General features: G+C 48.9%; 1 protein-coding gene across 1 annotated transcript; it reads right to left on the bottom strand.

Annotated features, from left to right (window-relative positions):
- Positions 1-4,278: 4,278 nt before the first annotated feature.
- LOC134657311 (gustatory receptor for sugar taste 43a-like) lies at positions 4,279-16,303 on the bottom strand. The gene is made up of 9 exons (XM_063512885.1): positions 16,194-16,303; positions 14,371-14,453; positions 13,681-13,791; positions 9,894-10,041; positions 7,959-8,114; positions 6,854-7,000; positions 5,604-5,789; positions 4,958-5,067; positions 4,279-4,452 (listed from the first exon to the last, which is right to left on the bottom strand). The coding sequence occupies exons 1-9, from the start codon at positions 16,228-16,230 to the stop codon at positions 4,279-4,281; spliced, it is 1,152 nt and encodes a 383-aa protein (XP_063368955.1). The 5' UTR covers positions 16,231-16,303.
- Between the last annotated feature and the right edge of the window lie 274 nt (positions 16,304-16,577).

Below are 16,577 nucleotides of genomic sequence, written 5' to 3'. Positions count from 1 at the left end.
TACAGAAGCGACCAGCGGGCGGTCCAGCGTGGCCATCCCCAGCGGGGAGTAGGTGACGGAGCGCAGCAGGAGCTGCCGGGAGAACAGCTCCAGGCGCGAGGGAAGTGCGCCGCCCGACGGTTATCTAGAGTCTTACAGAAGCGACCAGCGGGCGGTCCAGCGTGGCCATCCCCAGCGGGGAGTAGGTGACGGAGCGCAGCAGGAGCTGCCGGGAGAACAGCTCCAGGCGCGAGGGAAGTGCGCCGCCCGACGGTTATCTAGAGTCTTACAGAAGCGACCAGCGGGCGGTCCAGCGTGGCCATCCCCAGCGGGGAGTAGGTGACGGAGCGCAGCAGGAGCTGCCGGAAGAACAGCTCCAGGCGCGAGGGAAGTGTGCCGCCCGACGTTATCTACAAGAGTCTTACAGAAGCGACCAGCGGGCGGTCCAGCGTGGCCATCCCCAGCGGGGAGTAGGTGACGGAGCGCAGCAGGAGCTGCCGGGAGAACAGCTCCAGGCGCGAGGGAAGTGTGCCGCCCGACGTTATCTACAAGAGTTACAGAAGCGACCAGCGGGCGGTCCAGCGTGGCCATCCCCAGCGGGGAGTAGGTGACGGAGCGCAGCAGGAGCTGCCGGGAGAACAGCTCCAGGCGTGAGGGAAGTGCGTCGACAGACGGTTATCTACAAGAGTCTTACAGAAGCGACCAGCGGGCGGTCCAGCGTGGCCATCCCCAGCGGGGAGTAGGTGACGGAGCGCAGCAGGAGCTGCCGGGAGAACAGCTCCAGGCGCGAGGGAAGTGCGCCGCCCGACGGTTATCTAGAGTCTTACAGAAGCGACCAGCGGGCGGTCCAGCGTGGCCATCCCCAGCGGGGAGTAGGTGACGGAGCGCAGCAGGAGCTGCCGGGAGAACAGCTCCAGGCGCGAGGGAAGTGCGCCGCCCGACGGTTATCTAGAGTCTTACAGAAGCGACCAGCGGGCGGTCCAGCGTGGCCATCCCCAGCGGGGAGTAGGTGACGGAGCGCAGCAGGAGCTGCCGGAAGAACAGCTCCAGGCGCGAGGGAAGTGTGCCGCCCGACGTTATCTACAAGAGTCTTACAGAAGCGACCAGCGGGCGGTCCAGCGTGGCCATCCCCAGCGGGGAGTAGGTGACGGAGCGCAGCAGGAGCTGCCGGGAGAACAGCTCCAGGCGCGAGGGAAGTGCGCCGCCCGACGGTTATCTAGAGTCTTACAGAAGCGACCAGCGGGCGGTCCAGCGTGGCCATCCCCAGCGGGGAGTAGGTGACGGAGCGCAGCAGGAGCTGCCGGGAGAACAGCTCCAGGCGCGAGGGAAGTGCGCCGCCCGACGGTTATCTAGAGTCTTACAGAAGCGACCAGCGGGCGGTCCAGCGTGGCCATCCCCAGCGGGGAGTAGGTGACGGAGCGCAGCAGGAGCTGCCGGGAGAACAGCTCCAGGCGCGAGGGAAGTGTGCCGCCCGACGTTATCTACAAGAGTTACAGAAGCGACCAGCGGGCGGTCCAGCGTGGCCATCCCCAGCGGGGAGTAGGTGACGGAGCGCAGCAGGAGCTGCCGGGAGAACAGCTCCAGGCGTGAGGGAAGTGCGTCGACAGACGGTTATCTACAAGAGTCTTACAGAAGCGACCAGCGGGCGGTCCAGCGTGGCCATCCCCAGCGGGGAGTAGGTGACGGAGCGCAGCAGGAGCTGCCGGGAGAACAGCTCCAGGCGCGAGGGAAGTGCGCCGCCCGACGGTTATCTAGAGTCTTACAGAAGCGACCAGCGGGCGGTCCAGCGTGGCCATCCCCAGCGGGGAGTAGGTGACGGAGCGCAGCAGGAGCTGCCGGGAGAACAGCTCCAGGCGCGAGGGAAGTGTGCCGCCCGACGTTATCTACAAGAGTTACAGAAGCGACCAGCGGGCGGTCCAGCGTGGCCATCCCCAGCGGGGAGTAGGTGACGGAGCGCAGCAGGAGCTGCCGGGAGAACAGCTCCAGGCGTGAGGGAAGTGCGTCGACAGACGGTTATCTACAAGAGTCTTACAGAAGCGACCAGCGGGCGGTCCAGCGTGGCCATCCCCAGCGGGGAGTAGGTGACGGAGCGCAGCAGGAGCTGCCGGGAGAACAGCTCCAGGCGCGAGGGAAGTGCGCCGCCCGACGGTTATCTAGAGTCTTACAGAAGCGACCAGCGGGCGGTCCAGCGTGGCCATCCCCAGCGGGGAGTAGGTGACGGAGCGCAGCAGGAGCTGCCGGGAGAACAGCTCCAGGCGCGAGGGAAGTGCGCCGCCCGACGGTTATCTAGAGTCTTACAGAAGCGACCAGCGGGCGGTCCAGCGTGGCCATCCCCAGCGGGGAGTAGGTGACGGAGCGCAGCAGGAGCTGCCGGGAGAACAGCTCCAGGCGCGAGGGAAGTGCGTCGACAGACGGTTATCTACAAGAGTCTTACAGAAGCGACCAGCGGGCGGTCCAGCGTGGCCATCCCCAGCGGGGAGTAGGTGACGGAGCGCAGCAGGAGCTGCCGGGAGAACAGCTCCAGGCGCGAGGGAAGTGCGTCGACAGACGGTTATCTACAAGAGTCTTACAGAAGCGACCAGCGGGCGGTCCAGCGTGGCCATCCCCAGCGGGGAGTAGGTGACGGAGCGCAGCAGGAGCTGCCGGGAGAACAGCTCCAGGCGCGAGGGAAGTGCGTCGACAGACGGTTATCTACAAGAGTCTTACAGAAGCGACCAGCGGGCGGTCCAGCGTGGCCATCCCCAGCGGGGAGTAGGTGACGGAGCGCAGCAGGAGCTGCCGGGAGAACAGCTCCAGGCGCGAGGGAAGTGCGTCGACAGACGGTTATCTACAAGAGTCTTACAGAAGCGACCAGCGGGCGGTCCAGCGTGGCCATCCCCAGCGGGGAGTAGGTGACGGAGCGCAGCAGGAGCTGCCGGGAGAACAGCTCCAGGCGCGAGGGAAGTGCGCCGCCCGACGGTTATCTAGAGTCTTACAGAAGCGACCAGCGGGCGGTCCAGCGTGGCCATCCCCAGCGGGGAGTAGGTGACGGAGCGCAGCAGGAGCTGCCGGGAGAACAGCTCCAGGCGCGAGGGAAGTGCGTCGACAGACGGTTATCTACAAGAGTCTTACAGAAGCGACCAGCGGGCGGTCCAGCGTGGCCATCCCCAGCGGGGAGTAGGTGACGGAGCGCAGCAGGAGCTGCCGGGAGAACAGCTCCAGGCGCGAGGGAAGTGCGCCGCCCGACGGTTATCTAGAGTCTTACAGAAGCGACCAGCGGGCGGTCCAGCGTGGCCATCCCCAGCGGGGAGTAGGTGACGGAGCGCAGCAGGAGCTGCCGGGAGAACAGCTCCAGGCGCGAGGGAAGTGCGCCGCCCGACGGTTATCTAGAGTCTTACAGAAGCGACCAGCGGGCGGTCCAGCGTGGCCATCCCCAGCGGGGAGTAGGTGACGGAGCGCAGCAGGAGCTGCCGGGAGAACAGCTCCAGGCGCGAGGGAAGTGCGCCGCCCGACGGTTATCTAGAGTCTTACAGAAGCGACCAGCGGGCGGTCCAGCGTGGCCATCCCCAGCGGGGAGTAGGTGACGGAGCGCAGCAGGAGCTGCCGGGAGAACAGCTCCAGGCGCGAGGGAAGTGCGCCGCCCGACGGTTATCTAGAGTCTTACAGAAGCGACCAGCGGGCGGTCCAGCGTGGCCATCCCCAGCGGGGAGTAGGTGACGGAGCGCAGCAGGAGCTGCCGGGAGAACAGCTCCAGGCGCGAGGGAAGTGCGCCGCCCGACGGTTATCTAGAGTCTTACAGAAGCGACCAGCGGGCGGTCCAGCGTGGCCATCCCCAGCGGGGAGTAGGTGACGGAGCGCAGCAGGAGCTGCCGGGAGAACAGCTCCAGGCGCGAGGGAAGTGCGCCGCCCGACGGTTATCTAGAGTCTTACAGAAGCGACCAGCGGGCGGTCCAGCGTGGCCATCCCCAGCGGGGAGTAGGTGACGGAGCGCAGCAGGAGCTGCCGGGAGAACAGCTCCAGGCGCGAGGGAAGTGCGCCGCCCGACGGTTATCTAGAGTCTTACAGAAGCGACCAGCGGGCGGTCCAGCGTGGCCATCCCCAGCGGGGAGTAGGTGACGGAGCGCAGCAGGAGCTGCCGGGAGAACAGCTCCAGGCGCGAGGGAAGTGCGTCGACAGACGGTTATCTACAAGAGTCTTACAGAAGCGACCAGCGGGCGGTCCAGCGTGGCCATCCCCAGCGGGGAGTAGGTGACGGAGCGCAGCAGGAGCTGCCGGGAGAACAGCTCCAGGCGCGAGGGAAGTGCGCCGCCCGACGGTTATCTAGAGTCTTACAGAAGCGACCAGCGGGCGGTCCAGCGTGGCCATCCCCAGCGGGGAGTAGGTGACGGAGCGCAGCAGGAGCTGCCGGGAGAACAGCTCCAGGCGCGAGGGAAGTGCGCCGCCCGACGGCGCGTACGTCATCAGCTGGCAGACCAGCTGTTCAGTCCTTTTGCCCTGAAATAGAAGTTGGAAATTAAAACTTCTGCAACTCCATAGTGACCTTAAGAGGTCAGGAAGTTAAACTAACACGTTTTCTGTCCATGTTCTCCTACTGGCCACAATAAGTTTAATATTTATGCATACTTAGATTCGTGAAAGAGAAGAGAGAGAGTCTACCTACAAAATATTGAAATGACAAAGAATACCTAAATTATCTCTGCTCTATTAGTGACATTGTAGTATGCGATTAGTTTATCTTTGACTTAAATTTTACATATGATTGAACGGATAAAACTATTAATAGTTGGCACAGTCGGTAGGATTCAAAATTGTAATGACCGCTGTTTTATTCCAATATTTACAATATTAACCGGTAATCTGTTAAAGCTCCGCGCCCGCTTTTGTAAATTTCCGGCTTTAATATGAATGCCCTGGCGAGGTTTTCCAGTATGGGTTTATCCTAAGCATCGGTAGCCATGTATCATTAAGTAGATGAGCGAAGGTATAATTAGGTACCTACCTCTGTAATGGTGTAGTGACATGGCTCGACCACGACGAACATGCGCAGCATGTGCGTGACGCACCACAGAAACTGGAGCACCAAGAAGTGGATTCGATTCGTAGATACAACTGCAGAAAGAGGAAAATAAACAATCCTACATTTTGAAAGAATTTTTGTATTGTTATATTTCTAAGAAATTTTGTGCAAATTCTCTGTCTGCCTAGAGAACTTTTAAAATGTACGTAAAGTTCGTAGATAACGAAAGGGGCCGATGGCAAAGCTGCAGATGGACTCGTAAATAGATTAATGAGACTCCGATAATTTGTCAATGACAGTCTCTGAGAGAAATAGTTAGGAAATGAAATCTTGACACTCCAGCTCGCCAGAAATACTATTACGTATTCATTCTGTGTACAACATGGTCTTGCACAAAAGCATACACTATTGTGTTCTCACTAGAGTCCGCAGATAGGTCATAACGGCAAAACATCTCAAGATTTCCGAGAGATCTCTCCGAGGTCCTGCTCAACATTATCATCGGTGGGCTGGTTGCAGTAGCTTACCCCTACCCCCTTCACGCCAAGTAGCCGCCATTCTTTGCGTTGTGGAGACTTGCCCGTGCTACAACACAACACAAACGGCTCGTAAGACTGAACGGACTCACTGATCTCCATGATGAGGAAGTACGGCGTGACAATAAGATGCAGCAGCGTAGACAGCAGTATGACTATGAGCGGGAGCCCATAACTCCTGTCGATCCTCTGCACCACTTCACACAAGGAGCCGTGGAGGGCTGCGAGTCTACGGATGGCCTCGCAGGGGGGCACGATTAGGCGGGGCTCGCCGTTTACTGGAAATAAGAAAAATATTAATGGGGTTGTATCTGTTGTTGAAGGAAATATGATGGAGTGAAAAGTACCTACAACTGTCAGAATTTTAAAATATCAGCGGAAATCCATTTGTTTTACGAGTACAGGGACCATAATGACAAGATGACAATCGTTTAACGGTAAAATCGTTAAAACCCGCACACTCACCATATTAGCTTCCGTCGCATGTTTCGCGCAGCGCGCCATAGGTATCTTTATTGTTACTTTCTAATGTCCGCTTGACGCCCCTTTCTAAGCCCTCGGTGCCAAGCCAAGTACAAAATAAACACATCTAGCATGTTCTCAGTTCTTGGCAGTGAACGTGTTAAGTTGGAGCCGAAAACTACGCACCGTTCTTCCTAATGATGACGGGGTGGTCGCCGGGGCCGGGCAGCGAGCAGCAGCAGTCGACCAGCAAGCTGACGTTGCTGGCGGAGCGGTCGGCCAGAGCCACGCGGATCGCGAACATGTTGACACAGCCGGACACGCACCGTTCTTCCTAATGATGACGGGGTAGTCGCCCGGACCGGCCAGCGAGTCGACCAGCAAGCTGACGTTGCTGGCGGAGCGGCGCGCGTCGGCCAGAGCCACGCGGATCGCGAACATGTTGACACAGCCGGACTACGCACCGTTCTTCCTAATGATGACGGGGTGGTCGCCGGGGCCGGGCAGCGAGCAGCAGCAGTCGACCAGCAAGCTGACGTTGCTGGCGGAGCGGTCGGCCAGAGCCACGCGGATCGCGAACATGTTGACACAGCCGGACACGCACCGTTCTTCCTAATGATGACGGGGTAGTCGCCCGGACCGGCCAGCGAGTCGACCAGCAAGCTGACGTTGCTGGCGGAGCGGCGCGCGTCGGCCAGAGCCACGCGGATCGCGAACATGTTGACACAGCCGGACTACGCACCGTTCTTCCTAATGATGACGGGGTGGTCGCCCGGGCCGGGCAGCGAGTCGACCAGCAAGCTGACGTTGCTGGCGGAGCGGCGCGCGTCGGACAGAGCCACGCGGATCGCGAACATGTTGACACAGCCGGACTACGCACCGTTCTTCCTAATGATGACGGGGTGGTCGCCCGGGCCGGGCAGCGAGTCGACCAGCAAGCTGACGTTGCTGGCGGAGCGGCGCGCGTCGGCCGGAGCGACGCGGATCGCGAACATGTTGACTGGTGTTGGTTGTTCCAACTTTTCCACTGGAAACAAAAGGGAATAACTTTAAAACGAATAATTGTATTCATGACATCTAGCTGTCACTGTACCCAAGCTGTTTGAAAAATACTATAATTGAACTCATTTAACTGTTTACAACACGTGAAAGAAGGTTGTTTACACCCAAGAGCAGTTATTAGAGTGCCCCTTTTTAATTGCTGTTTAGCGTAATCAAGATAACCAATGATACCATAATAACATGCAGCAACAATGTTGCTGATTATTGCACGTTAAATTGCACGTGCATACTGTCATAAGTACCTACTGCAATCATTATAATAATTAGTAATTACAAATATTATAGGTACTTAATTCGTTAATTAGCTGACACAAGCAATATGCGTTTATGTTACAGTAAACCAAAGCGTTACTGCTAAACACTAAAAGTGGACATTTACCACATTACAGCGTTATACGTATTTAAATTTTCTGCTGTCTTGCGACAAATAGCATATACTTTTTTCTATTCCGACCCTCAGAAAGGTGTCATGTAAAAGGTTAAACGTAAATACTTACGCGGTATGGCGACGTGTCGCGCCGTAAGCGCGATGGCGTCGTTGACTGCGCGGAACCGCGAGCGCACAGAGAGCGCTGTGAACGCGAACTGTAGCTCCAGAACCATCACCACGTACCAGAGCAGGTAGAAGGCGATGTAATACGTCACAAGTCAAGGAATTCCCGTTTACCGTGTAGCGACGTGTCATGTAAAAGGCTAAACGTAATACTAACGCGGTATGGCGACGTGTCGCGCCGTAAGCGCGATGGCGTCGTTGACTGCGCGGAACCGCGAGCGCACGGAGAGCGCGGTGAACGCGAACTGTAGCTCCAGAACCATCACCACGTACCATAGCAGGTAGAAGGCGATGTAATACGTCACAAGTCAAGGAGTTCCCATTTACCGTGTAGCGACGTGTCATGTAAAAGGCTAAACGTAATACTAACGCGGTATGGCGACGTGTCGCGCCGTAAGCGCTATGGCGTCGTTGACTGCGCGGAACCGCGAGCGCACGGAGAGCGCGGTGAACGCGAACTGTAGCTCCAGAACCATCACCACGTACCATAGCAGGTAGAAGGCGATGTAGTTCGTCACTATGTCCCCTAAAAAAAAGGAATTAACCTTTTTAAATTAGTTAATACACCAATATCCTATCCCCTGCGGTATTTCCGTACAGTTACGACGTTCAACCTTTCAATAAAAGAAAGCGTACCTACTATATAGGCCGGCAACGTACTCAGTACTCACCCCTCTGGTGTTGCGGGTGTCCATGGGGGCCATGGGGCATGGGCGACGATAATCGCTTAACATCAGACGATTAGTCTGCTCATTTGCCTCCTATGTCATAAAAAATGCACTACCTACGTATAATTTTAACAACCACACTCGTTTGAAATAACTACGTTGGTAGCTCATATGTGCTACGACGGTGCAAGATTAGGTACATGCATATCACCCAACCTTTTAAAGTCGTCAGGGTCAAAACCAAAACATTTATCCATAATATATGGTTTGAAAAACACCATTGAAAACTTTATAAAGCGTTTGTATTTGTACGATAAGTGGTATTTCAAGAAGATAATTATAGATGCAGGATTGACGGTATGCATCACCATATTATTATCATGGTATTATCACATTATGTACATTGTATACGTGTTTATCTACTGAAACCATAAATTCAATAACTGGTCGTTATTTATAATGGCCGCTAGCTGAGACTCAGCTCGGGGTATCTTAAAATCACAGACATGTATACAATGGACTACTTAAAGCACTAACTTCCCACGCCAATGATCATGTTTATTGGAGACATTATGAATAGGTATTTATTGTATTTTTGGACAACTTTCTCAGAGCTACGAGGGCAAATCTCACTTAGTGTATTGAATATCTATCTTCAAAAACAATCAATCAATTCAAAAATTGCGACTTCGTTTTAGAACATAGCTAGCTTTCCGTTCTCCTAACTAAAAAACGTTTAGAATATACTTACGTCTTGAGTATTTTCGCCGCCGCACCGCCGCAAAACAGCAACAGCAACCTCTCCCACGTAGCTTGAATAATGGCATGTTTGCTTTACAAATAAACATGCGGCTTCTATTAAGATGTCTGAGGTCGTGACCTTTCTAGTGTCTGTGCGGAAAGAGAAGAGTCGTGGAATGTATTGGGCCCCGTACATTCCACGACTCTTCTCTTTCCGCACAGACTCTACAACCGCTGGATATATCGCAGAGATGGTTCCAATATCCGGTAATTATTCGGTATGCCTTGGGTTTTTGGTGCGGGAATTATTTACACTAGCAAAAAATTGTCCCTTTAGTCCCCTATGCTTGTATGATACTTATACATACTAATAGCCCCCGTTGGACCTGTTCTGACAGAATGGTAACTACGAAACTCTACACTGAGCATGGCCCGACATTCTCATGGCCAATTTTTATTGATTCATTTTCGCTTCCGATTCTCACGGCCCTATTCCATTTCTCAGCCTGTAGATGTATCTTTGACGTCGATACAGTGGGATAGGAATGACCAGAATAAAGCTTTATGTAAACAATGTCGGGTTATTCTTAGACGCAGTCACTGATTGATTAAACTCTAATGGGTTTTGTTGAAAGTTAGGTGAAAACAACATTGTAAAAAACATCAATGGAATTCCTGTAAACATGGCTTAATACAACAAACAATGTGAAATCCGCAATTTTCCGCATTTTTTACCTAATAGCGCCTAATTTTCGCATTTTGGAAGTTTCTGGGGTACATGTGCAATAGATGTCAGATTTATTACGAGTAGAAACATTTGAATCTCACGGGATGTAGTACCTACAATAGATTCACATCTTCCAAAAAAATCAGGCTAGTAGCTAAATGTAACTTACATTCTCTGTTAATCTTCTTGGCCTGCAGCACATAAAAGCAGAAGTCGTCTGCGATAAGCACAGTGAAGAAGATGAGGATCGCCAGCAGAACCGCGCAGAGTTTGCGCTCATTGGCGAGGGAATACTGGGCTCCTATGCTGTTGTCCACCTGAAATCAACAAGTAACTGTCCAAAAATGTTTTTACAGTACATATGGTGCTACTTTCCCGAACTAGTGCGGGAAATAGCACTTTCCGTGCGTATGTCGAAAGTTTAAAGGGCCATATGTACGGTAAAACGTTGTACGATACACGTGCGAATAGGTTATTCGCAACTCGTGTAGATTTAAAACACTCCCTTCGGTCGTTTTTAGGGTTCCGTAGCCAAATGGCAAAAAACGGAACCCTTATAGATTCGTCATGTCTGTCTGTCTGTCTGTCTGTCCGTCTGTCCGTCTGTCTGTCCGTCCGTATGTCACAGCCACTTTTCTCCGAAACTATAAGAACTATACTGTTGAAACTTGGTAAGTAGATGTATTCTGTGAACCGCATTAAGATTTTCACACAAAAATAGAAAAAAAAAAAAAAATTTTTGGGGTTCCCCATACTTCGAACTGAAACTCAAAAATTTTTTTTTCATCAAACCCATACGTGTGGGGTATCTATGGGGTATCTATGGATAGGTCTTCAAGAATGATATTGAGGTTTCTAATATCATTTTTTTCTAAACTGAATAGTTTGCGCGAGAGACACTTCCAAAGTGGTAAAATGTGTCCCCCCCCCCCCTGTAACTTCTAAAATAAGAGAATGATAAAACTAAAAAAAATATATGATGTACATTACCATGTAAACTTCCACCGAAAATTGGTTTGAATGAGATCTAGTAAGTAGTTTTTTTTATTTATTCAGAGACCATACTTTTATATCCGCAACGCAGGCTTCGTCAGGTAAACACAAACTTACAATCAGCTACAGGCATCGTCACAAAAAACTACAGCGATAAAATCCGCAACAGGCTTCGTCAACTCACTCTAAAAATACACATTAATAACAACAAAAAAAAAAAGAAAAAAAAAAAAAAAAAAAACCTACAAATAAAATACACCCTCCAACTCACCGCCAGCAGGCAGTGTACCCAGCAGGCTGGCCGCATTTCCCCGTTGAATAGCTATACTAATTCTCTGGGCAAAATACTGGGCTGGCTGGTGTTTTTTTATACGTCATAAATCGCCTAAATACGGAACCCTTCATGGGCGAGTCCGACTCGCACTTGGCCGCTTTTTTTAATTTATCGCCACCCGTTTCGAATTTCGACTTTTCCGCACTTGTATCGTAAATAACTATTACAGTACATAAGGTGCTACTTTCCCGAACTAATGCGGGAAAGAGCACTATCCGTGCGTACTTATGTCGAAAGTTTAAAGTGCCATATTCAGGGATGTTACGGAGCTCCGTTTCCGCTTCCGTTAAGGCGGAACTTCCGTTTGATATTCTGGTTCCGTTTCTGTTCCGGTTCCGTTACTTTTGAAACGGAAGTATTTCGGATGTCAATGCTTAGCGCGGCGGCGGGACATGAGCGGCGTACATCAAAAACAAACAGGTTTATACCAGTCATTCGCTCATCGCCGCGCTTGCCACGACGTGCTGCACTAATTTGTTTGTATTATTCGTGTTATTGAAATTAAAACTACCTATTCGTATGTGTTGTGTAATGTGTACCTAGGGACAGTACAGTACAGACTACTAGACTGTGTGTGGTGAATGTTAGTGAGTAAAAAACGAACAATGAAATCAAAATCAAGTTCGATTTTGAATTTTGTTTTTAATAGACCTACCCTTAACATCTCGTCCACCTAATCACTCAGGCACTGGTCCCATCAAGAACGATGAACGAGAAGCGATTAGAGCTAGAAACTAGAAACGAGTTGGTGAGCAGCGAGAAGCGAGTGTAGTTCTGATAGATATGTCGCTCGGCTATAAAGCGAGTGTTCGAATGTGACGGGCGATTACTCGCCCTATGAGAGTTTGACGTTTTAAATCACCGTATTTAAGGTTAATAAGGTCTACTGTCCTTAAAATTTTGTATGAAATTACAAGCAAATATCAGCCTTCGAGAATTAAGTATTGTAACCTTAATCACAGAATAAAAGTACAGTGGAACCTCGATAGCACGAATCTCAAGGGAAACGCCAAAAACTTCGTGGTAACGTTAACGAGGTTTCGTCTTATAGAGGGAATCGATTTAGAGAGGTTCTTGTTGTAGAGCTCAAATTTTATTTTCCGAGTTATAGAGGTAAAAAATGTAGTGAATAGTCGTGAAGGGAATCGCTGGTTACTTCATCTTAGCAGGCGTGTCTCACTCCGCGATTTCGTCGCTTTGCTACAGGTAGCTAAAAGTACATCCGTTCTGGCCCCAATTTTGGGGAAAGCCATAAGCCGCGCGTGGCGCTGTCGCCAACTAGCGGCCATATCTGTGCTGATCGTAACAGACGCGTTTTGTTAGAGTGAGTCTTCTGTACTTAGTATTATTTTTTATTCTATGATCTTAGTGAGGTCAAAGCTTTTCCCTTGTCTCTGGTGAGGTTAAATATTTCGAGTTATGGAGGATTTTGGCTTTGAAGGTAAGGGAATGGCATTTCATTTCATTTCGTGTTAACGAGGATTTCGCCTTATTTAGATCGACGCAACTAGGAACCAAAAAAACTTTTGTTGCTCTGAAATCCACGCTTCATGTAATGTAGAACGATCGCTAGTTGCATGGTCTCTCCGACCGCCAAGCGAGTACCGCTGAGCGATTTTATCGTTGATAGTTTTTATCGCTGCGAGTAAAGAGTGTAAAGAGAGTCCTCGCCGGCAGTGTGAACAGCCAGCGATCAACTATTAATATAGGTACCTCTCTCTTTTACCGACACGGAATCTCTATCTTTTGTTTGTTTCTTGAGCGAAAAAATAGTCGATAGCTTATCGCTTACTCGCCCTTAGTGGACTAGTGCCTCAGGTTCCGATTCAGGGGGCCTACCGCTAAAACCGAAATTCGCAAATTGCGGGGATCTTTCTCTTTTACTCTCATTAAGACGTAATTAAAGTGACAGAGAAAAATGCCCGCAATAGACGGACTTCGATTTTGCGGTTATAGCTCTGGTTCCGGTTCCGTTTTCGGTTCCGTTTCCGGTTCCGTTTCCGATTCCGTTAAGCTAAATTGAAAACATCTGTTTCCGTTTTCGGTTCCGATAAAACCACATCCGTTACATCCCTGTGCCATATGTACTGTAAAACGTTGTACGATACACGTGCGATATTGTGCCACACACTTTTATTGCTGACTTTTGTTTGCATCTCTATCAAGGACTTCTTGAGACCTCTCTAATGAGCCTAAACTCGATGTCTGTGTTTTTCCATCGAGTAGTTCCGTTTCCTACCTCCCGACTGCATCAGAACAGTTCCATGTTACTCCAATGTTGCTCCAATAAATTACAGGAATATACAAAGTGTTAAATCCAAATGAGGCTGTGGAGGAATGCCCGTTAAGATATAACACACAAAGTTTTAAGAATATCAAAAACTTTATTTAATACTAGCGGTAGCGACCCGCCCCGGCTTTGCACAGGGTAACAAATTATATACAAACCTTCCTCAAGAATCACTCTATCGATAGGTGAAAACCGCATGAAATCCGTTCAGTAGTTTTTGAGTTTATCGCGAACATACAAACAGACAGACGCGACGGAGGACTTTGTTTTATAAGGTATAGTGGTTCATATTTTCTGGCAGAGGTACCAGGGCATCAGAAATAGCTTAGAGTAACTCACCGACGCGACGTTGTCCATAAACTTGAGCATCTCCCGCATCCTCCTCGGGGCGCCGTACACGCCGGCGCCCGCGGTGATTACTACCACCAACACATCGCATGTCGATACGACCTGCGGCAGAAATGTAGCTTCTAAAGGTCACAAGACTGCAGCTGACTTAAAGATGACTCACGCTAGACCGGGCCGGGCTCAGACAGAGGCGTCCGACATGTTTTCTATGACGGCTGACGGATGACGGCTGATCGGTGATCACGTGGTGCTATTCATAGAAACGAAGCGCCGGAAGCTCCGGCCCGGCCCCGGCCAGGTCTAGCGTGAGTCATCCTTTACTGCTGCCGCAGTTTTGCAGCGGCGGGATATAGCAGATATCACTTTCAATTTGTTTGACTTGGGAAAACGCGGCCGGTATGGTGACACTATTTCTTGGGTAATACTGAAAGTTTACATAATGAAGCACATAGAGGTCATGCAGTTTAAGAAAATTTTAGTTTCGATTTCTATGGCACTTGAAATAAATGCCGATGAGTGACGTTCTTGGGATTAGTTGCCAAGCGGACCTCAGGCTCCCATGAGCCGTGGCAAATTGCCGGGATAACGCGAGGAAGAAGAAAAATGTTTTATACTGAATGAACATATCATTCTAAATTTTCACCTAGGTATATATGACTAATATGACCTTATATGACTGACCTGCGACATCCGTGACGACATCCGCACAGACAGCTCGACACCGATGTTAATTTCCGTCGCGAGCCCGAAGATTGTACAAATTACTGGAATTTCATACTAAATTACACATTGATAATAGGTATACATTTTTAAACGACCAAAATACATACACCTAATGAGTTAAATTGTATCTAAAATTAGCTTAATTAATAAAAGAAACAGATACTGTATACTCATATGTACCTACGTCAAATGTAATTACAATAACATGCTTAAAATTGCGTAAAATGAAATGAAAGGAATCTTAAAATAAACAGAGAAATCATTGTGCTTGTAATTATACCTTTCTTCTCTAATTATCGTTTCTGTTAGATACACCCACGGCGTATGAAATTATAATCTACGGAATTTAAGGAATTAATTTTGATATCTCTCATAATAATTTAAAATAGGTATTATATGAGGTATAACATAATTTATATATAATTATAACATAATTTAAAATAGGTAGGATATTTTATTTGTAAGCTTTAGTTATCATTTAATTTGTATCCTTTATTGTAATTTAAAATACCTATAGTTTTTATTTTTTCTGCATATAATCTAGGGGAAAATAGTAGATCAAGACATGAGACTAGCCGAAGGTGGTATACTTAAATTAGCAAATCGTTCATTACTATTAAAACAACGCGTCAAAAATGTTACATATTCAAAACCTTTTTAGTATTTATATTTAGTGATGGGTAGGACATCAATTTAAAATGAGTTTGTATGAGTACCTCATTTTCTAAAATGAGGTGTTACAATGTCTTACTTCAAATGAGGTGAGGTACTAGCATATTTTCAGCGTCAACTATTTCATTAATTCCAACAGCGACAATTTTTTAAAGATGTATGAAAGCTTGCAGCGCTTACGCTTGTTGTCTTTTGTGTTTAATTGTTAACGTATTTTCGGCGGCGACGCGAAGCGATATTGAAGTACGTCGCGTGTCGGTCTCACTCCCTCTTTGGGTATTTCTAATTCATTGTTACATTTTGAAAAGATTTTTGAGGGGTTCATGTCACAGAGAAGCGGTGAGTGGTACAAACTCAACGCATTTCTCGGTGGACCTTTTGTCGTTGCAATAAGGTTTGTAGTTCGGCAGTTGACAGTGTGGATCATTACTCGTTTCTTCATTTGAGACATTTTCGCCTAGCGCCTCGCGCGATCCAGGGACTCTGTTGCGAGTTGTGAGGACTGTATGAGTTTTGTGGGTCGCGAGACTCGCGAGTGAATTTGAACGGATAAGAGTTTTTTTGAAATTTGAAGTGTGTGAATGATTTGTGTGGCAAGAGGTGTTTGTGATGCGCGCGAGTAAATGAGTAAAATGAATAGAGGAGTGAAGTAAGACATTTTTGCGGTACGAAGTACTGCGACAAATTAACAAAATGAGTGGTACAAATGAGGTGCCTCACGAGTGAGCGACTCAACACTATTTATATTCACATTCTACTTTCTTTCAAGTTCATCGGAGCGTTTTTATCTTTGGTTTTTATCGTAGCCGAAGCTCAAGTGAAGGGTACACGGAAAGAACATGTCTAGGTAGTCACTTTAGCAACATTTTGACTAATGGCAGTTTTAAAATTTGGAACAATGTCAAAATTTATGGTAATTCCGTGACGGACTTTTTTAAGAAAAAAAAAAGTTGCGTTACATATTATACAGTGGTAGCATGCAATAGCAAAAGATGTAACTAATAGTTCATTCGAGTTTCACATTTTGAGATGAAAATCTCATTTTCCGAATAAAGTGACTAGACATGTTCTTTCCGTGTACCCTTCAAGTTTTCTGAAGCACAGCTTACCTAATATTGTGACTAATATGTAACTATATATACACATAGCGCTAGATATAGTAACTGTGAAACCGTTGGACTGCGTCTCGAACTTCAGCGGCGCTAGACCAAAGAAACTGGATATCTGAAACAAACATCCACATATAAAATATATAATGTTGGTCACTTTTCATAAAAAAAAATTATTAAAAATTGTGTAATGTACGGAACCCTTGGAACGCGAGTCCGACTCGCACTTGGCCGGTTTTTTCACAAATAGGACTTATGTTGGTTAACTTTTCAATCAAAGAATCTAATAGTTCTTACATTCTACCATTGAGGTATTATTACTGTAGAGAAGACGACATCACTGCCACTGCTTGGTCCTTTGCTGACTGAATATCTCTTAGCCTA

The sequence above is a fragment of the Cydia amplana genome, chromosome 19 (genome assembly GCF_948474715.1).
Source record: "Cydia amplana chromosome 19, ilCydAmpl1.1, whole genome shotgun sequence".
Classification (NCBI taxonomy): Eukaryota; Metazoa; Arthropoda; class Insecta; order Lepidoptera; family Tortricidae; genus Cydia; species Cydia amplana.
Note: the sequence above shows the minus strand (reverse complement) of the source record. Positions and strands in the feature narration are given on the sequence as shown.